At 39.5% G+C, this 21,922-nt stretch overlaps 1 protein-coding gene across 2 annotated transcripts in view; it reads left to right on the plus strand.

Moving 5' to 3' along the window:
• Nucleotides 1–18,898, plus strand: part of CREBRF (CREB3 regulatory factor) — an 85,251-nt gene extending 66,353 nt beyond the window's left edge. The window contains exons 8-9 of one of the 2 annotated variants that reach the window (XM_077937450.1): nt 6,995–7,117; nt 13,259–18,898. In XM_077937450.1, coding sequence (XP_077793576.1) covers nt 6,995–7,117; nt 13,259–13,374 — 239 coding nt within the window. In that variant the 3' untranslated portion in view covers nt 13,375–18,898. The remainder of the gene's footprint in view (nt 1–6,994; nt 7,118–13,258) is intronic. The other variant, XM_077937451.1, reaches the window with a different exon arrangement.
• The last annotated feature ends 3,024 nt before the right edge of the window (nt 18,899–21,922 follow it).

The raw sequence follows: 21,922 nt of genomic DNA on the forward strand, positions 1-21,922 counted from the left end.
CCAAAGTGCTGGTATTACAGGTGTGAGCCACTATGCCCGGCCTCTGAAAGTAGTTTTAAATTGTCCCTCTCACTTTCCTCTTCAGCTGCGGTTTAGATTGGCCCCTTCTCAGTATTGCTAGATGAAGAATAACAAATTACTGGTTTTTACACCAGGCATTGTGGCATGCTTCTGTAATCCCAGTTACTTAGGAGGCTGAGGTGGGAGGATTGTTTGAGACCAGCCTGGATGATAGAGAAATACCCTGTCTCTTTAAAAACAGAACAAAAACCTCAAATCACCAAGGCAGTCTCTGAAGAGGTAGAGATTAAGTTCAGACCGTAGGAATCCTGTGTGCTGAAATAAAAAATGTGTTTTCCTCACAGCTTTACCAAGGTATAATTGAAGTACAGTACCTCTACACATTGAAAGAGTATAATTCGATTAGTTTACATATACGCATACATGTGTGAAACAATCAAGATAATGAATATTTCCATTACCTCCAAAAGATTCCTAGTACCACTTTGTAAGTTATTCTGCTCTCCACTCCTATCCCTGGGTAGCCACAGTCTGCTTTCTGTCACTATAGAGTAATTTACATTTTCTAAGATCTTACATTAATGGAATCACAATATGTTTACATTTTTGCCTGGCTACTTTCACTCAGCATAATTATTTAAAAATTCCTCCATGTTGTTACCTGTATCAATAGTTAGATCCTTTTTATTGCTAACTAGTATTCCATTGTATGGATGTACTACTATTTGTTTATCTCATCACCTGTTGATGGGTAGTTACGTTGTTTCAAGTTTTTGGCTATAACCAAGGGGCTATGAGTATTTGTGTACAGGTATTTGGGTGACATACGTGGTTAAATACCTAGATGTAGAATGATTGATTCATAAGATAAGTGTATATTTAATTGTATAAGAAACTGCTAAACTGTTTTCCAAACTGGCTGTACCGTTTTACATTCTTAAAAACAGCGTAGGAGGGTTCTAGTTGGTCCACAGCCTTGCCAACACATGGCAGGGCCGATCTTCTTACTTTTACAAATCTAATGGGTGTGTGATGGTATCTCATTGTGGTCTTAACTTTTCATTTCTCTGATTAATAACATTGAGCCTCTTTCTTGTGCTTATTGGCTGTTCATATGTTTTCTGTTGTGAAGTGTCTGTTCAAATATTTTGCCATTTTAAAAAATTGGTTTCTCTTCTAAAGGTTCTTTATTCTGGGCCAGGTGCAGTGGCTCATACCTGTAATCTCAGCACTTTGGGAAGCTGAGATGGGCCGATCACCTGAGGTCAGGAGTTCAAGACCAGCCTGGCCAACATGGTGAAATCCCATGTCTACTAAAAATACAAAAAATTAGCCAGGCTTGGTGGTGGACACCTGTAATCGTAGCTACTCGGGAGGCTGAGGTAAGGAATCACTTGAACCCGGGAGGTGGGGTTGCAGTGAGCTGAGATTGTGCCATTGCACTCCAGCCTGGGCAACAAGAGTGAAACTCTGTCTCCAAAAAAAAAAAAAAAAAAAAAAAAAAGTAAGTAAATAAGTAAATGTTCTTTATTCTGGATATAAGTTCTTTGGCTTGACTTTTTGTTTTCCTCATTGGCATCTTTTCCTTTCCTTTCTTTTCCTCTTTCTTTCTCTTTCTCTTTCTTTCTCTTCCTCTGTCTCTTTCCTTTCTTTCCCTCCCTCCCTCCATTCCTCCCTTCCTTCCTTCCTCCCTTCCTCCCTTCCTTCCTTCCCTCCCTCCCTCTCTCCCTGTCTCCCTCTCTCCTTCTCTCTCTCTCTCTCTCTCTTCTTTCTCTCTTTCTCCCCCTCTCCTCCCCTCCCCTCTTCTTCCATCTTTCTATCTTTCTTATCTTTCCTTGCTCTGTTGTCCAGGCCAGAGTCCAGTGGTGCGATCTCAACTCACTGCAACCTCTGCCTCCCGGGTTCAAGCGATTCTCATGCCTCAGCCTCCCAAGTAGCTGGGATTACAGGCGTGCACCACCACGCCCGGCTGATTTTTGTATTTTTAGTAGAGACAGGGTTATGCCATGTTGGGCAGGCTGGTTTCAAATTCCTGGCCTCAAGTGATCCACCTGCCTTGGCCTCCCAAAGTGCTGGATGGGATTACAGGCATGAGCCACCATGCCTGGTTCTCATTGGCATCTTTCAAAGATCAAACATTTTTAATTTCGATGAATCAATTTGTCAATTTTTTTATATTTCATGATTTTTTGTGTTGTAAGAAACCTTTGCTGACTCCAACATTTACAAATCTTGTATTTTTTTTTTTTCTTAGAATTTACGTAGTTTTAGGTTTTGCATTTAGGCTTATGATCTATTTTAGGTCAATTTTTGCATATGGTATAAGGTAAAAGATGATGTTCATTTTTTTCCATGTAAATATCTGGTTGATCAAGCACCATACATTGAAAAGACTTTCCTTTGGCCGGGCGCGGTGGCTCACGCCTGTAATCCCAGCACTTTGGGAGGCCGAGACGGGCGGATCACGAGGTCAGGAGATCGAGACCATCCTGGCTAACACGGTGAAACCCCGTCTCTACTAAAAAATACAAAAAACTAGCCGGGCGAGGTGGCGGGCGCCTATAGTCCCAGCTACTCGGGAGGCTGAGGCAGGAGAATGGCGTGAACCCGGGAGGCGGAGCTTGCAGTGAGCTGAGATCCGGCCACCGCACTCCAGCCTGGGTGACAGAGCGAGACTCCGTCTCAAAAAAAAAAAAAAAAAATGAAAAGACTTTCCTTTCCCTATTGAATTGTTTTTGCACCTTTGTTCGGTCTATCCATATATTTATGGGTTTACTTCTAGATACTGTATTCTGTTTTATTGATACATTTATCTTCCTTTATGTGGATAAATTTTTTTTTTTTTTTTTTAAATAGAGACGGGGCTGGGTATGGTGGTTTGTGCCTGTAATCCTAGCACTTTGGGAGGTCAATTGGGAGGATTGCTTGAGGTCAAGAATTCAAGACCAACCTGGCCAACATATTGAGACCCCTGTCTCTATTTAAATTATTTTTAAAAAGAAAAAAAGATAAAAAAAATATATATAGACGGGGTCTCCCTGTCTTGCCTAGGTTGGTGTCAAACTCCTAGGCTCGAGCGATCATCCCATCTTGGCCTCCCAAAGAGCTGGGATTACAGGCAGGAGCCATTGCGCCCAGTCATGTGGATACAAAATTGTCTTGATCACTGTACAGAACTGTCTTAATTACTGTAAATCTTTAAGTCAGGTAGGGCTAGTTCTTGTTAGACCTCCAATTTTGCTCTTTTTGTTTAAATCTGTTTTGGCTATTACAGGTCTTTTGCATGTCTATATACATTTTCAAATTATTTTATCACCTTTTACAGAAAAGCTTACTGGAATTTTGATTGGGATTGCTTTGACTCTTTAGATCTATTTGGAGAGAACTGCTATCTTAAAATGGAGTTTTCTGATCCATGGACCTGGTATCTCTCTCCACCTAGCTAAGTCTTCATTAGTTTCTCTCTGCCATCTTTTACAGTGTTAAGTGTACAGTGCTTGAACATCTTTTATTAGATGTAATCCTATTTTATGTTTTTTAGTGCTTCTATAAATGGAATTGCTTTTGAAATTTTGAGTTCTTTGGTATTAATGTATAAAACATATTTTTGTGTATCACTCTTAGTTCCAGTAGTAGGTGTGTAGATTCCCTGGGATTTTCTGCTGACATAGTCATCATCTGCAAATAGGAATGGTTTTATTTCTTCCTTTCTGATCTTTATGGCTTTTGTTTTTCTGCCTTATCAAAATGTCTAGAACACCCACAATATTAAATAGAGTGGTGATTGCCTTGTTTACAATCTCAGGGGAAACCTTCTATCTTTAGGTATGATGTTTGTGTTGTGCTTTTTTGTGGATGAGATGTCCTTTATCATTTTGAGAAAATTTCCTTCTATTTCTAGTTTTGTTTATTATGAATGGGTGTTGATGATTTTTTTGCATCTATTGGAGCAATCATGTATTGTTCTCTTTTATTCTGTTAATACATCACATATTCACCTGTTAAAGTGGTGAATTACATTTGTTAATATTTGGATGTTAAGCCAACCTTGCATTCTTGGAATAAACTCTACTTGGTTATGATATATCTTCCTTTTTATATTGGAATATATTGCTAATATTTCATATTATTCTATTCTAATATGTTGGATTCCATTGTTAATGCTTTGTTAAGGATTTTGTGTCTACACTCAAGAGGGATATTGTTCTATGATTTTTATTTTCTTTTTTTATAAGGTTTTAGTACTAGGGCTATTCTGGCCTCATATAATTAATTGGACCATGATCTCTCTTCCTTTTTTGACAAAGTTTTATAAGATCAATTTTATTTCTTCATTGTATCTATGATAGAATTTGCTATTAAAACCTTCTGGGTTCTTTTTTTTTGGGAAGATATTTGGTAATTTCAATTCTTTTACTAGGAAAAGCTATTCAGATGCTTTATTTCTTCTTGTATGGATTTTCTTTTTTTTTTTCTTTTGGGACAGTGTCTCACTCTGTTGCCCAGGCTAGAGTGCAGTGTGTCACGGTCTCAGCTCACTGCAGCCTCTGCCTCCCGGGTTCAAGCAGTTCTCACGGTTCTATCTCCTGAGTAGCTGGGATTACAGACATATGCCACCGTGCCTGGCTAATTATTATTATTATTATTTTTTTGAGACGGAGTCTCGCTGTGTCGCCCAGGCTGGAGTGCAGTGGCCGGATCTCAGCTCACTGCAAGCTCTGCCTCCCGGGTTTTTACGCCATTCTCCTGCCTCAGCCTCCCGAGTAGCCGGGACTACAGGTGCCCGCCACCTCGCCTGGCTAGTTTTTTGTATTTTTTAGTAGAGACGGGGTTTCACCGTGTTAGCCAGGATGGTCTCGAACTCCTGACCTCGTGATCCGCCCGTCTCGGCCTCCCAAAGTGCTGGGATTACAGGCTTGAGCCACCGCGCCCGGCCTAATTATTTTTATTTTTAGTACAGCTGGGGTTTCACTGTATTGGCCAGGCTGGTCTGGAACTCCTGGCCTCAAGTGATCTACCCATCTTGGCCTCCCAGAGTGCTGGGATAACAGATGTGAGCCACCGTGCCAGGCTTCTTTTTTTTTAGACGGAGTCTTGCTCTGTTGCCCAGGCTGGAGTGCAGTAGCACAATCTCAGCTTACTGTAACCTCCACCTCCCAGGTTCAAGCAATTTTCCTGCCTCAGCCTCCCGAGTAACTGGGATTACAGGCACCTGCTACCATGCCCAGCTGATTTTTATAGTTTATTAGAGATGGGGTTTCATCATATTGGCTAGGCTGGTCTCGAACTCCTAACCTCAGGTGATCCACCCACCTCGGCCTCCCAAAGTGCTGGGATTACAGGCGTGAGCCAGTGCACCCGGCCTTCCTGGCCTCTTATATGGATTTTAAATCGTGTTTTCAAGAAATTTGTTCATTTCATCCAAGTTGTTATATTTGTTAGCACCATATTTTCTTGTTATCCTTTTAATATCTGTAGATTCTAAAGTGATAACACTTTTTTCGTTACAGATATGAGTGATTGGCGTCATCTTGTATTTTTCATGATGGATCTACCTTTGTGGGGGGTGTCAGTGTTGTTGATCATTTCAAATAACCAGTTTTTGGCTTCATTAATTTTCCTTATTGTGTATTTGTTTTCTGTTACATACATTTCTGCTCTTTATTATTTCCCTCCTTACTTTGGGTTAACTTGCCTTTTTTTTTTTTTTTTTTTTTTTTTTTTGAGATGGAGTCTCGCTCTGTAGCTAGGCTGGAGTGCAGTGGCGCAGTCTCGGCTCACTGCAACCTTAGCCTCCTGGGTTCACACCATTCTCCTGCCTCAGCCTCCTGAGTAGCTGGGACTTCAGGCGCCCGCCACCACGCCCAGCTAATTTTTTGTATTTTTAGTAGAGATGGGGTTTCACTGTGTTAGCCAGGATGGTCTCTATCTCCTGACCTCGTGATCCACCCGCCTCAGCCTCCCAAAGTGCTAGGATAACAGGTGTGAGCCACCGCACCTGGCTTAACTTGCTTTTTGTTCTGTTTTGTTTTAAAGCTTTTCAAGGTGGGGAAATCTGTTTTTAAAGCTTTTGTTTTTGAGGGACTTGGTTTGATTTATTTAATAAACATTTACTAAGGTCCTATGATTCGATGTAGCGGGCACTGTCACGCTCTATCAGGTCTTAAACCAATGAAGACAAGTAGGGCAAGTTGCTTACAGGGTGGTGGACATTGATGCATGTCTACAGTGTGTTGTCTTTTTTCATTGCCGTTTTTTTAGTTGGAGATGGGGTCTCACTGTGGTACTTAGGCTGGATCACAGTGGTTATTCACAGTTACTATCCTAGTGCAACTGCCTGCAACTCCTGGGCTAAAGCGATTCGCCTGCCTCAGCCTCCCAAGTATCTGGGACTGCAGGTGCACACCACCACACCTGGCTACAGTGCAGTGTGTTATCAAAAGTGCATACCCAATAATCTTGAGGGTTTTGTTGTTGTTGTTAGTGTTGTTTGTTGTTGTTGTTGTTTGAGACAGAGTCTTGCTCTGTCGTCCAAGTGGGAGTGCAGTGGCATGATCTTGGCTCACTGCAACCTCCACCTCCTGGGTTCAAGTAATTCTCCTGCCTCAGCCTCTGGAATAGCTGTAACTACAGGCACATGCCATCACACCTGGCTAATTTTTGTGTTTTTTATTAGACACAGGGTTTCACCATTTGGCCAGGCTGGTCTGTAACTCCTGACCTCAAGCAATCCACCTGCCTTGGCCTCCCAAAGTGTTGGGATTATAGGCGTGAGCTACCGCAGCTGGCCAATCTTGAGATCTTTTTAAAAACCAAGTGCCACATCATTTGAAATTAATCCCTTTGGATAGGAGCCACTTGTAATCATCACTGCTTAATACTTTCTTACTCAATTTCTTAATTATCTGTTATTACATAATTAAAAGGAAAGTCTTTCATGGTAGTGACATAAGTGTTTTGTTCTGTCTTACAGATAATTTATTGTTTGTAATCAACTCCATCAAGCAAGAGATTGTAAACCGGGTACAGAATCCAAGAGATGAGAGAGGACCCAACATGGGGCAGAAGCTTGAAATCCTCATTAAAGATACTCTCGGTAAGAAGAATATTAGATAAATTCATAACGATTAATAACATGTATAAGATGTATGATTTAAGGGGATATTAAAAGTTTTTAGTTGAAGGAAAAACTCAAGTGCTCTCATTGTAATCACTCTCCTTTATGAGTAATTTTATCTTCTGAGATTTAGTGTTTCATAAGCATGTGTTGCAGGTGACCACAGTTTGTAATTTAGACTTAATCATGAAACTATTTTAACATTTAAGAAAAACAAACTTCTAGCAACTTTAACCTTTCATGGAGGACAAAAGGTCCCAGAGCTGTCAAGCCTGCAGTTTGCACTTTAGTGTAGAGATTCTTACTTGTTTTACTCAGTAATGCATTTCACAGGATTCTAACAAACTTGGCTCTCTGGTTTCCCATCCCAGAAAAGATTGCACAATGTGGGGAGGATCAGAGAGGCAGGGATCTAGACGTCAGGCCAACTGAGAGCCAACAGGGAAGAGAGAGCTAGCTAGTATAGACGTAGACATGAGAACTCAGCTCAGCTGCTATAGGAGAAAATCACTGACAAACAGTAGCATCCAAGGCATCCAGCATTATACAACTCACGAAAACCCCCAAAATTTAATTTACACAATAAAAGGTCAAATGTTTTTCTTGAACAAAACTATATTTATATTGAAAACAATCAGGTGGAAAGTAGACCCTAAACATCAGTATTTTCCTCAGCAATCACTTACTTCCTGCTTCCATATGGATTAACTGTGTGCTTGACCTTTTCTTCAAATGGGTTGATGCTATTTTAATTTTTTATGTATTGTTTCATAGCATTTCTTTCTTTTCTTTCCTTTTATTTTTAAAAGCATTGTTATTCTTCCTTTGTTAGCTACAGGGGGAAATTTAACATTACAAGAAAAAGTTATTTTTACCTTTTTATTTTTTAATGTAAATATTTTATATGTTTGGTAAGCTTATGTACTCCTTTACACTTGAAAGTTAGTTTTACCAGTTATAAAATCCTCAACTCATATTTTCTTTCCTTGAGTATCTTGAATATGATTCTCCATTTTCTTTTGGCGTAAGTGTTGCTATTGAAAAGCTAATACTGGCTGGGCGTGGTGGCTCATGCCTGTAATCCCAACACTTTGGGAGGCCAAGGCAGGCGGATCACTTGAGGTCAGGAGTTCGAGACCAGCCTGGCCAACATGGTAAAACCTCGTCTACTAAAACTACAAAAATTAGCTGGGCGTGGTGGCGGGCGCCTGTAATCCCAGGTACTTGGGAGGCTGAGGCAGGAGAATCGCTTGAATGCAGCAGGGGTGGAGGTTGCAGTGAGCCAAGATCACGCCACTGCACTCTAGCCTGGGTGACAGACAGAGCGAAACTCTGTCTCAAAAAAAAAGACACAGTGGCTCAAGCCTGTAATCCCAGCACTTTGGGAGGCTGAGACGGGCGGATCACGAGGTCAGGAGATCGAGACCATCCTGGCTAACACGATGAAACCCTGTCTCTACTAAAAAATACAAAAAAAACTAGCCGGGTGAGGTGGCGGGCGCCTGTAGTCCCAGCTACTCGGGAGGCTGAGGCAGGAGGATGGCGTAAACCCGGGAGGTGGAGCTTGCAGTGAACTGAGATCACGCCACTGCACTCCAGCCTGGGCGACAAAGTGAGACTTTGTCTCAAAAAAAAAAAAAGAAAAGCTAATATTGCCTAATTATTTTTTCCTTATAAGTACTTTGCTGTTTTTGCCTAGGTGTCAAAAGGATTTTTCCTTTAAATACCAGTGATTTTACTAGGTTATATCTTAGAGTTGGTAATTTTTAGTTGACATTTTTATGTTTATAGTGTGCTCTTTCAATATGTACTTTCAAATGTTTTTAGTGTTTGATCTGTTCCCTTGGTTTGCTTTTCTTCTGTGGGGACTCACATCTATAGGTTGGCTCTTCTTCGCCCATCTTTAGTATTTGTTTGTCTTTCTTTTCTCTCTCTCTCTCTGTCTCTCTCTCTCTCTCTCTCCTTTCTCTCCTTCCTCTCTCTCCTCTCTTTCCTTTCTTTCTTTCAACAGTGTTTTTCTGTCACCCAGGCAGTAGTGCAGTGGCACAGTCTTAGCTCACTGCAGCCTCCACCTCCCAGGTTCAAGCGATTATCCTGCCTCAGCCTCCTGAGTAGCTGGGATTACAGGCATCTGCCACCACACCTGGCTAATTTTTGTATTTTTTAGTAGAGATGGAGTTTTACCATGTTGGCCAGGCTGGTCTCGAACTCCCAACTTCAAATGGTCTTCCTGCCTTGTGTCACTTTTTCTTGAATCATTTTTATCTCTTCATTTCTTTTTTAACGTTATTTCTCCTTTTTGCCTTCTGTTTCTCTTAAAGCATTATTTGCTTCATTAGTTGCTGATCTTAGGTTCCTTTTAATTTCAGGAATTTTCCCCTGTATTTCTGATTCTTTTCTGAATTCTGTCACCTTATTTCTTAGTTATTCTATTTCTGATTTATGTTCTTTCATGTATCGTGCCATTTTCTTTAATGTCTTTTATTCTCTTTTTTCTTAGAAAAAGTTGTGGAATTCTGACCTTGATACTTCTCTGTTGTTCATATATATATATGAAATTAGTTCCTCTGAACTTCTAAAAGGAGGTTTGGTTCAGAATAGCTTTTCTTTTTTCACAGAGTCTCCGCTTTTCAGTTAACATTTAAAAACGTGGCAGCCGGGCGCAGTGGCTCACACCTGTAATCCCAGCACTTTGGGAGGCTGAGGCAGGCAGATCATGAGGTCAGGAGATCAAGACCATCCTGGCTAACGTGGTGAAACCCTGTCTCTACTAAAAATACAAAAAATTAGCTGGGCGTGGTGGCACGTGCCTGTAGTCCCAGCTACTCGGGAGGCTGAGGCAGGAGAATTGCTTGATCTCAGGAGGCAGAGGTTGACAGTGAGCCAAGATTGTGCCACTGCACTCCCACCTGGGTGACAGAGCGAGACTCTGTCTCAAAAAAACAAAACAAAAAAACATGGCACGCCAGCTTTGGTGGCTTTTTCCTGTAATCCTAGTCACTTGGGAGACTGAGGCAGGAGGATCATGTGAGGTCAAGATTCTAGACCAGCCTGGGCAACATATCTCTGAAACAAAAACAAAAAATGGCACCTGGCTTTCTGAGATTTCTTTTTTTTTTTTTGAGGCGGAGTCTTGCTCTATCACCCAGGCTGGAGTGCATTGGCACAATCTCGGCTCACTGCAAGCTCCGCCTCCCAGGTTCACGCCATTCTCCTGCCTCAGCCTCCTGAGTAGCTAGGACTACAGGCACCCACCACCATGCCTGGCTAATTTTTTTTGTATTTTTAGTAGAGATGGGGTCTCACCATGTTAGCCACGATGGTCTGGATCTCCTGACCTCGTGATCTTCCCGCCTCAGCCTCCCAAAGTGCTGGGATTACAGGCGTGAGCCACTGTGCCCGGCCCTGAGATTTCTTTTTCTGCTCCCCTCCCTCATTTTATATGGACCATCTCTGTTTCATGTCTTTAGTTCCTTTCTTGCTCGATTTTAATTTCAACCCCAGGGTTTTTTGTTTTGTTTTGAGACAAAGTCTCACTCTGTCGCCCAGGCTACAGTGCAGTGGCGTGATCTTGGCTCACTGCAGCCTCTGCCTCCCAGGTTCAAGTGATTTTCCTGCCTCAGCCTCCCCAGTAGCTTGGATTACAGGCACACACGACCATGCCCGGCGAATTTTTGTGTTTTTACTGGAGATGGGGTTTTACCATGTTGGCCAGGCTAGTATCAAACTCCTGACATCAAGTGATCTGCCTGCCTTGGCCTACCAAAGTGTTAGGATTACAGGCCTGAGCCACTGTGCCTGGCCAGTTTTTTTTGTTTTTTTCATGGCTTGCTCTTGTCCTGCAAGAGTCCTGGCTGGTCCATTTTCAGAGTTCACAGAGGCTCAACTGTGCGCCCCTTCACTTCCAACTGTGGGCTCCTTCACTTCCAACTGTGGGCTCCTTGTACTCACCTTGTATTCAATATTGGGTTGGAGAAAATCCCTCACAGCTTTAGCTGCAGTTCTCAAGTTGACCGTGCTGTACTTGCCAGTGGGTAACCTATTGGCTATTTAGACATTTTTTTTTGTTTTCATTTGCATTACTTCCTTTTGGCCCATCCACATAAATATTGATAATGCTGTTGCCATACATGTCTTAAAGATTTTGGTAGTTTGTTCCCACCTTCTTGAATGTTGGGGTTCCTAGGGATACCTTATCACTTGTAAATATTTTCCATGGGTTTATGGTTTTGCCATTTAGTGCTGTTTTTATATGGGGAAATGAAGATTAAAAATCTATGTGGTGGCTGAATGCAGTGGCTCATGCCTGTAATCCCAACACTTTGGGAGGCTGAGGTGGGAGGATCGATTGAGGCCAGGAGTTCAAGACCAGTCTGAACCTGGAAGGTTGAGGCTTCAGTGAGCAGTGATTGCACCACTGCACTCCAGCCTGGGCAACAGAGTGAGACCCTTTCTCAAAAACAACAATAACAACAGCTATACAGCTCTATTCCCAGAATTTGCCTCTAGACCAGTTTAAATGGGTTGGAGTTTTTTTTCTTTTCTTTTTGAGACAGTCTCTTTCTGTCACCCAGGCTGGAGTACAGTGGCACTATCTTGACTTACTGCAACCTCTGCCTCCTGGGTTCAAGTGATTCTTACGCCTCAGCCTTCCGAGTAGCATGTGCTACCACGTGCGGCAATTTTTTTTTTTTTTTTCTGAGACGGAGTCTTGCTTAGTTGCCCAGGCTGGAGTGGAGTGGCGCGATCTCAGTTCGCTGCAAGCTCTGCCTCCTAGGTTCATGCCATTCTTCTGCCTCAGCCTTCCAAGTAGGTGGGACTACAGGTGCCCGCCACCATGCCCAGCTAATTTTTTTTTTTTTTTTGTATTTTTAGTAGAGATGGGGTTTCACCATGTTAGCCAGGATGGTCTCGATCTCCTGACCTCGTGATCCACCTGCCTCGGCCTCCCAAAGTGCTGGGATTACAGGCATGAGCCTCCGCGCCCGGCCTAATTTTTGTATTTTTAATGGAGACGGGGTTTCACCATGTTGGCCAGGCTGGTCTCAAACTCCTGATCTCAGGTGATCTGCCTGCCTCGGCCTCCCAAAGTGCTGGTATTACAGGTGTGAGCCACCGCGCCCGGCCGACAAATACATTTCTTTTCTTTCTTTTTTTTTTTTTTTTTGAGACAGAGTTTCACTCTTGTTGCCCAGGCTAGAGTGCAGTGGCACGATCTTGGCTCACCACAACCTCCACCCCCCGGGTTCAAGCAGTTCTCCTGCCTCAGCCTCCCGAGTAGCTGGGATTATAGGCATGTGCCACCATGCCTGGCTAATTTTGTGTTTTCAGTAGAGATGGGGTTTCTCCATGTTGGTCAGGCTGGTCTCGAACTCCCGACCTCAGGTGATCCGCCTGCCTCAACCTTTCAAAGTGCCGGGATTACAGGCATGAGCCACCGTGCCTGGCTGACAAATATATTTCTGTTTCCATCCTTTTTATTTTTCTTAATACTTTAAAAAATGTACTTAAACCTCTGTTATTTGATTTACTGATTTTACCTTTTGGTCTTACTATGGAAGATGAGGAAGATGAGAAAATCTACATACTTATGCTGCTCCCACCTTTCTCCCTCTTCTCTTCCAACATTTCTTATTCATTCATTCACTTTTTTTAAATGAAGTAAAGGAAACTTAAACTGTATCCAGTAATTATAAAAATGACCCAAAACATCTTTCAGGTCTATATTTTCAGTTTCATGGGTGAAGCCCACCCATGGAACTTGGTGAGTTTAGAGTAATTGGAAGAGACTGGCTGAGAGAACAGGGAAAACCAGGACATGGGAAGCAGTGCCTGTTGGCAGGCTTTGGGTTTGGGTTTGGACTGTTATTTGGACTGTTAAACTTGTCATCTACCTCACTTTAAATGTTGGTTTACGATTTTCCATGGCTATTCCTGGTTTGACAGTAATATGAAGGGTAGCATTGTTTTCTGAGCTGCAATAACAAGTGCCAGGGAATTCATTTGGGACCAGTATCAAGCTGAGGGCCACACCCGATCCTCAGATGTTACCAGCTCCTTCCCTTCCCTTCATGGCCTTCCATTTCTGTGTCTACATGTGCCTTTTATTCTTTTTTTCAGGTCTACCAGTTGCTGGGCAAACCTCAGAATTTGTTAACCAAGTGTTAGAGAAGACTGCAGAAGGGAATCCCACTGGAGGCCTTGTAGGATTAAGGATACCAACATCAAAGGTTTAATCAGCCTCATTGGACCACTGGTCAGAAATGTCTGCGTTTTGTCACGTTATCAATTGTAAATTTTCATTCTGTTTTGCATGTCAGTTAGCATTATGTAAACATTTACAATTAGGTTACATTGTTTTAAGAACTAAGTAGCATAAGTGAAGCATGATCCAAAATACTTGATTATTGCATTTTCAGAGCATAAACCATGATTAAAACTGCTACTGGCATCAGAATTGAAAATCATAGTTTAAGTAAATGTTTAGGTACAGATTACAAAAATCTGTTAAATCAAAACATTTTGGAGGAGTGAAATAGTAAAATGCCAAGTATTGTGGCAGATTTATGCTCTGAACCACACACACAAAAAATTGAGGAAGCATTTTTTTAAACGGTCGGTTTAAATTGTTTTTAGAATTATTGCTTTTTGTTCTAATTTTCCACAACCATTAATCTCACTTGTATATGGCACACCCAGCACTTGTGCCTGTGGGCCATATTAGATGTTCATTGTCAGAGCTCAAGATGATATATATAAATATATATATATATATATACACACAAATGTCTGTGCAAGTAAGAAAAAAAAAAGCATATTCTTTGTGCCTTGTATTTTGGGGAAACTATAAAACTGGTAATATTTTGTATGATGAAAACCCTAATGAGAAAAAAACAAGATATATAGATGGAAAAATTATGGGGTTTAAATGTTTTTTTGTTCCAACTCTTTTTCAGATTTTTTGAATGTATATAGGACTATGTTGAAATGTAGATATATGCCACAGAGTCTGTGTATTGTATAAAAAACAAAACAAAAAAAAAACAAAAAAAAGATGGCTCTAGAAAACTCATATTTCGGTACTTGACCGGAAGAAGACAAATACTTGCACATTATTGCGATTGTTTTATTTTTTGTACCAAAGACAAATGCAACTGATATGGCAAACTGCCAGTCTAAGTAAAGTTTTGCACAGCTTACATGATACTGTATGAATGTATGAAAAAAAGGAGAAAAAAAAGAAAAAAAAAGGTCAGGGTTAGGGATCTTACTGAACTGTGAATTTTATTTCTGTTTGGGTCCAATTATCTACAGAAGGAGCATCCATACATACAAATATTATTTTGCTGTTCCTCTAGTTCGCTTCCATAGTAGATAAGTTGGTGGCCATTTAGATGTCTTTTATTTCTGCACTTACTGTAGGAAATTTTAATATATTTCATTTTAGTAAGCTATTGGTAAAATAGTTTTTGACTTTGAAAATTAAAATGTTTATTTAGCTTATTGTAGTATACTTCCACCAGACAACAAAATAGATTATTTTTATTGTATTATGTATATATATATATGTAAAGAAAGAAAAAAGCTAAAAATATCTGATTCTTTAGTTGCCACTTTTCCAATTGATGTATTATTGTGCATGTAATATTTTCAAAGATCAACACAGGCTTAAAACAAAAACAATTTATAGATTTTTATATTTTTGTACAGGTATTTTCAAACTAGCTTCTTCAAACTTAACATGTGACTTATTCTTCTATAGTTTCTAGAATTGAGAAACATTAACACATTTAGTTTTTAGGTGCTCTTTTTTGCTCATATAAAACAGCTTCATTAGTCAGTGTTTTAACTGTGTTCAAGCTTTACCTCTTGATGAGAAATTTCTTATGTCAAGGCAGCATTATAAACCTTCCCCCACAGATTTTTCCATCCTGTCTCTCTTAACTGTTTTATTCTCAAATCTTGTGTTTTGAACTCTGAAAACTGGTGGCTTAAAAACTAAAAAAAGAAAAAAAGCATATTTAGCAAGGAAAAAAATACCAAAAATTTCAGGCACAGCTGCTGGTAAAATTATCTATTTCTCCATTACCCACTGTAGGATTTCTTTTTAAATTATACTTTGACTATAAAGTGTCAAAGTATAATTTGTTCTTTTCTTTTACTTCTTATACCCTATTTGTAAGCTATAGCATATGAAGCTATAGCTTGTGAAGGTTTGATCTAGAACACCCAGTAACAAATGAACAATGTTGCTTACCTGCATCTGTGACATCTTAAAAAAGAAACCCAAGAAGAATTGTAAGGATTGTCTTACCACCTTAGCTGAACTGTGATGCACAAGATTTTTCTGTGTGTTTGGTGGAAATGTACCTGGTTAGGACATTCACGCTAAACAGATGATAAGCTCAAGTCTAATGGTTTAATAGAATGTAAGTTCATTGTTTAAAGCTTTTCCTTTTTAGGTGAGAGAAGCAAAGCACAGGCTTGCAAGTTGGAAGTATATGAAGTCTTGACAGAATGTGTCTGGTAAATTGAAAAGTGTTTCAAACTATGGCAGTTTTGCAATCAGGTGAAAATCACCTCATGATATTCAGCTGATAAGGTTTATAGAATTGCCCCTTTCTAGCTGCTCTGTTAGAATTCTGGTTTTTGATACTTTTTTCCGGTCTGCAAACCAGAATTTGATTTTTTGGTCTTGCATTTCAAAAAAAAAGACTTTGAATCTGTTTAGTAGATTCCATATCCTTGAGTTTCAGTGTTTTATATGTACTACTTAAGTTAAATAGTTAAAAGCTTTTAAATAGTTGAGCTTTTTAATGTTGACACTTTATTTTGTACCTATTTATATATGTATGTATATCTTAGAAAAGCACTTTGTTAAAAAATTGCATTTTATATGATTCCTGCCATTTGCTGCTAAATCTGGGCTGGTCAGAATGCTGCAGCGATACTTGATCTATATAAAAACCTGGCAGTAAAATGTAGAGTGAAAGTTAAATCCTCTTGCTGTTTTAACTTTATCATAAAGATGACATAGGCAAGCTGTGCAGCTTTACATTTTAACCAGGGGACTCTGTGGCATTTAAAACCGTCTAGAAATGGTTGTACTTTAATGCCAGTAATAATCTGCTTCCTCTATTGTCATTAAAATATATACGTTTAGTGTATCACACAAACCAATCTTATAAGGGTAATGTAAAAACCCCAACAATTGTACATGTTCTGTTTTTGAAAATTGTGGCATGTATTTTTGGGTGAAGATCATTAGAGAAGAGTTCTCTAAAGGTTTTCTGTGTTCATACATGGTATACAGATAGCTCATAATGAAGTCCAGAATCTTACTTTAAGTGAAGGCATTGTGAATTCACCTCAAGTAAACCCATTGTTCCAAAGCAATTATAAACTTTGACTCTAGTACTACTATGATTTAAAAAAAAAACCCAACAAAAACCTTTTTTCCTAGTTTCAGATACACTGGATTCTTTATAGAGTTTGTCTCCATATGAAAGCATGCTGTCCAGTCGCTCTTGTTAAGATCTTGTCTGAGTTTTGAATTGGGTGCCACACTTTTCCAGTCAATATAATTGCTTGTTCTACTGTACCATGTATGATTCTTGTCCTTTCCTATATCCTTCATGACAGATTATGATGTGGCTTTATATTGTGCCTTACTTGTACATTTAAAACTAAACGTCTTCATTCCCTTCCACTTCCTACATCTTTAACTTTGACCTTTTTGGTAAGAGAATCAGAACTATTACAAAAGCATCATGAAGGATTTCAGATGGGTATGGTTTCAAATTCCCTCTCTTTATAGTTATTTTATATTTGTATGAAAGACCAGTTTTGGATGGTCTTTGAATATGAGGGGGAAAGATTAGCAGTAATTTCACTACATCCCTTTTCTCTGACTTTCATGCATTTCTCATACATCTTCTTTCTGATGCTTGACTTTATTTGCTTCCTAGCAATAGTCTGCATTTAAAGAAAGGTGTGTTCAGTTCATCAGCTTGAAATTGACTATTTCATTTTTCCAGGATTTTTTAGGAGAAGAGTACCCATTTTGTTTTATAAAAACAGATGACAAGTCTCTTTAAAAGAAACAGAAGTACAGTACTTTTGAAATACAATGCTGTTAGTTTGGATTTCTTTTTATATATATATATAATATTCATACAATGATCTGATGTTTGCCTTCATTAATAAAGCTGTTAGTTTATTCACCAAAATGTCAAGAATGGATGTGCTTTTCTTTATTGCATACGTTTAAAAAATTTAGCTGCTAAGATTTAGTTAATGTTCTAATAAATGAATTCAAGTTGCCTTCAGCAAGAATTAACAAAAACTACGTTCCCTTTATATAGTTTCCTAAAATTCTGTTCAAGTATTTTCTAGTTAATTATGTAACAGAATGTTAGCATCTCTCCATATCTTGAAACTTGAATTTTGAGAATGCATTGAATTATGCTTTCAGTGTTAAAGTAAAAGGTTTCAATTATCCTTCTAGTGAAGTCTGTTGTGGAATACCATTTCCCATGGAACTGAGGCCATTTCCACAACTTTGCACAGAACTTGCAGTCTTGTTCTTCCCTTGGATCATGACAAATAAGTCTCACACAGTGCCGTAATACTTGTGGATTCTTTTGTAATCTTTGTAATCTTAATAAGGGCATTATGAGAAGACGACTCCATGTTTTTTTAATACTTCAAACACATTGGGATGTAACAATGAATGTCAACTGTAGGAATGGTTGTTTCGTTTTAAGGAATAAGCATGTTGGGGAAAGATGATGAAAATGTACTACTGAAAGTTATACACTTCCATAGGCAAATGGGATTATGTGTTGAAGCATAGTCCTCATGCTTAATAAACTGACTGAAATTGTAGAAATTACACCTAGGAACTGAGCTAGGTCAAATTGCCATTTTTGTTTAGATAAGAGAGTTTTGGAGGTAGTAGTGAGGGGTTACAACCTTAAAACTGCTTCCAAACAGTATTTTGGAATTGAAGACTTGGTGACTAGTGAAGAACATCAAAGTTGGGTATTTCAATGTGCCAAGTTTGGGTGAACTAGGTTCGGTTTGCCTCTTTCATAACAATGTAAACACAATGGTGTAGTTAATTAAATTCTGGGTGGATAGGAGCAGGACTGATTACTGTGTCTTGCTCTTCGCCCTGTTTTTTTCAGAACCAAATAACAGAAACGTATATGTGTGTACTGTATCTGCCTTTCCACCACATTTTTATGACACTGTATTCCACTGCCTGCTTTTTTACCTTCTTTCCCTAGGGTTTGTCCTACAGCTTAGTATTGTGGTTGACAACAATACTAGGGCTGACAGCACAGAAGTCACAAGAGAAGAGTGGAAGGGCAAGAATTCAAAGCATTTGTTCATACAATGTGGCAACCTCTTTTGCATAGTTGCGTAGGATCCTGTTTGTAATGCTATCATAAATATTCTGTAGTTTTGTTTTTTTTTTTCTCTCTCCCAACTGGAGCTATGACACTTTTTATTGGATTCAGTCTTGTCTCTTGTCTAGAAAGAACTTTATCTTGTTGACGCATGAGCTGTTTAAAAATTATTCTATTAAATGTTGGTTAATAGTTGTGCAGTTTTTCATTTCAGAAGGAAAGGCAATGCGAATTTTGCCTTTGTTTTCTGTCACCTTCCAATCCCTGAGCACTTCTAGTCAGATACAGATTCATCAGTGTATGCAACATCCTTTGTAATTTAAAATAAAAAAAGATGAAAAGAAAAGGTTCTGAATTGTTTGCCTCGTATTTTCACCCTTCCTTTCTGTACTTGTATCTTGCTTACCTAGGTAACCATCCACTCCTCAAGATAACCTATTCCAAAGAAATTCCAAATCACAGAGAGTGGAGAACTGCTGGTCTGCTGCTCCTCTCGTGGTGATAATCAAAGAGCTAACATTTTTTTTGACACGATAGGTTGATTTTTCAATATTTTACTGATATTTAGCTATTACATAGAATTATTTGTTGATACAGGCATTTGCATTCTTCACAGTTTAGAGGATATTCTTATTTCTCCTCTTTGAATCTTTGGGCAAGTGTTCTCCATGGGAAATAAAATACTTTGGGTCTCTCCTGATTTAAACATTTGTATGTGTTTGTGTGTTTAATCATTCTAAGTAAGTCTCCAAGCTAAGCTGGGCATACACATAGAGCCTTAAGTCCAGAGACCTAAGTAAAGGCTACCATCAGAGTATGTGGCTGAAAGTCAGCCAGCAAATATTTGTTGAGCACTTACTCTGCCAGGACCTGTGCTAGGTACTGGGCAATAGAGAGATGAAAGAGAACTCCAGGAACTCACAGCCAGCATGTGAACAGGATTGCTGAACAACACAGGAGCTGTTACAGACATGCAAAGGGCTCCAGGTACATTATCGTTGCCGAGGTGTTTTCAAGGACACAGGTACCACATCTAGTGGCATATATTAGAGAATTGATAGACTTGTGTTCTTAGTATCCTGGACCCTTGAGGAAACCCTCTTTGTTTCATGTGAGTGACACTGGGGCCATCAAGAAACAAAGGGGAGGGACATGACCTCCCATGGACTGGTTCTGCATCAGGACTGACTTCTCAAGACCACTGCTCACAGGAGCCTCTGTCAAGGTCTTGAGACTGTTAAAGGGCTGGGTGAGCCAGATCAGTATAGTCCTTAGGAAACTAAACCTGTGGATAGCATCCAGTTAGATGGGTCATTCAGTTGGTGAGCTGTTTAGCCACAGTACAGTGGAGAATTTGAAGAAAAAAAAAATGGCTGGGAAATACTATAATATCCCAGCTAAAAGGTTCAGAGCAGGAAGAAGGTGTTAGCCCTAGGGGAGGGAGTGGCATTCCTTAAGGACTCCACTAGGTGCTTTTTTGTTACAGCAAACTCAGCTGCTACTCTCAAGGACCCAGTGAGGCTGGTGGTCATGTACATTTTACAAAAGAGACTAGACACAGGTGAGGAGACTAGCCCCAGACCTACCTTATATGATTACAGAACTCCAAACTCAGTTGGCTTGCTCCACTACAGAAATAATTCGTATTCATCTATTTGGGATCTATTCATCTATTAGGCCAAGTCGCAGCCAGTATTTGGAAGGACGTCTCTGTAGCGGGGGATAAAGGCCTTAGAATCTGAAAACCAAAAAGAAAGCCAAAACCTAGCAGATAAACAAAAGCTAGTCTCAGGATCAGTGGGTAAAGGTGATAGGGGAAGCAAAACAGAGTTGAGAGGAAGCAGTAATTGGGTGTAATGATCACCAGACTGCATATCTGTTCCTCGAAGATGGCCTCTAGCTTAAGGTTTAGGATTGGGTCTCCTTATTGGAAGGAAGTATATTGGAGGGTAGAGAAAAAAGGGAGCTTATGTTTTTTTCCTTAACTGCAGCATAGAGATGCAACTGGGGACTGTTGATTGCATACGTTGAATATCCAACAAGAAGCATGATGTGAAAGGATCCTAAGGGCATATGCGCAAGTCTGCCAACTGCTGCTGGCTTTGGGGCTTCTCTGCTGTCCTAAATAGGGAGCTTCTATGTGAGTATCCAAAACACTGGAGTGACCTGAAGAAAGTAAACCTCAGTTTCTTCACAAGGTTTTAACCTTAAAATATTACCAGGAATAAACTTTATAGAATAACTTAATAACTAATAATAGAAAATGTATACAAGGCCTAGGATAAAGAAAACTTTGAAAGTACTGTGAAGGACACAGAAGGAAACTGAAATAAATTGAAAGATACACCAAGTTCTTAAACAGGAGCAGTGACATAAAACTAACAGTGCTAAGTTAAATTAAAAATAAAATGTTGCTAAAAAGTGTAATGTCATCCTAAGAAAACATACCAAGAGGTTATAAAAAAGTTTACGCAGGGATAAAATCGCTGGAAGATGCTGGTAGGCAGTGGGGGTGAGGGGGCAGTGATGCGGGGGACAAGGGAAAGAGGTATTTAATCCTAGCAGATATTAAAAGTCATTATAAAACCATAGTAGTTAAAACTCATTTTGATGCATGAATAGGCCAGTCAAGCAGAATAGAAGGTCTAAAAGTAGACTCAAATATACACGACAATTTAGTATGGCAAATGTGGCATCCAGAACCAGTGAGAAAAAGGTAGACTCTTCATTAAATAGTATTGGAATAACTGAGTAACCTCCCGAAAAAGTAAAATTGGGTGTATATCTCACACCATAAGCCAACATATATTTCAAAATAGATAAAGATCTAAGTGTAAAAAAAAAAAAGTCACAAAAAACCACCCATAAAAACACTATAAGGAAATGTGGGCAATTCCTTTAAATCCCTGTAAGTGGAGAAGGCTTTTCCAACTTGGACCCTGAATCCAGGAATCATAAATGAAGATTGATAAATTCAGTGTAAAACAAGATTAACAAAATGTTTAATACCAAAACACCATAAGCCAAATCAAAATTCTATAGACTTTTTAAGGCTGTAGATGTCTTAAAAAAAAAAAATGAAAATAGAAAAGCTTTGAAACTCATCTCTAAGGACTAATCCTCCTAATATATGGAGTTCCTGGGAACGGATATGAAAACCAACAACCCAATAGAACAAGGAGCAGACAACAGAATAAATACAAATAGCTCTGAAGCATAGGTAGAGTTTCTCAGCCTCCTTCATGGTCAGATAAGTGCAAACTAAAGAAGCCCTTTTCACCTAATCAGATCGGCAAAACTTCCAATGTTTGTTAACCTATCATGTTGACGAGGCCACGGGAAACGGGCATTTATGCCATGTTGCTGGAGG

This window comes from Macaca mulatta, chromosome 6, assembly GCF_049350105.2.
Source record: "Macaca mulatta isolate MMU2019108-1 chromosome 6, T2T-MMU8v2.0, whole genome shotgun sequence".
In the NCBI taxonomy this organism is placed as follows: Eukaryota; Metazoa; Chordata; class Mammalia; order Primates; family Cercopithecidae; genus Macaca; species Macaca mulatta.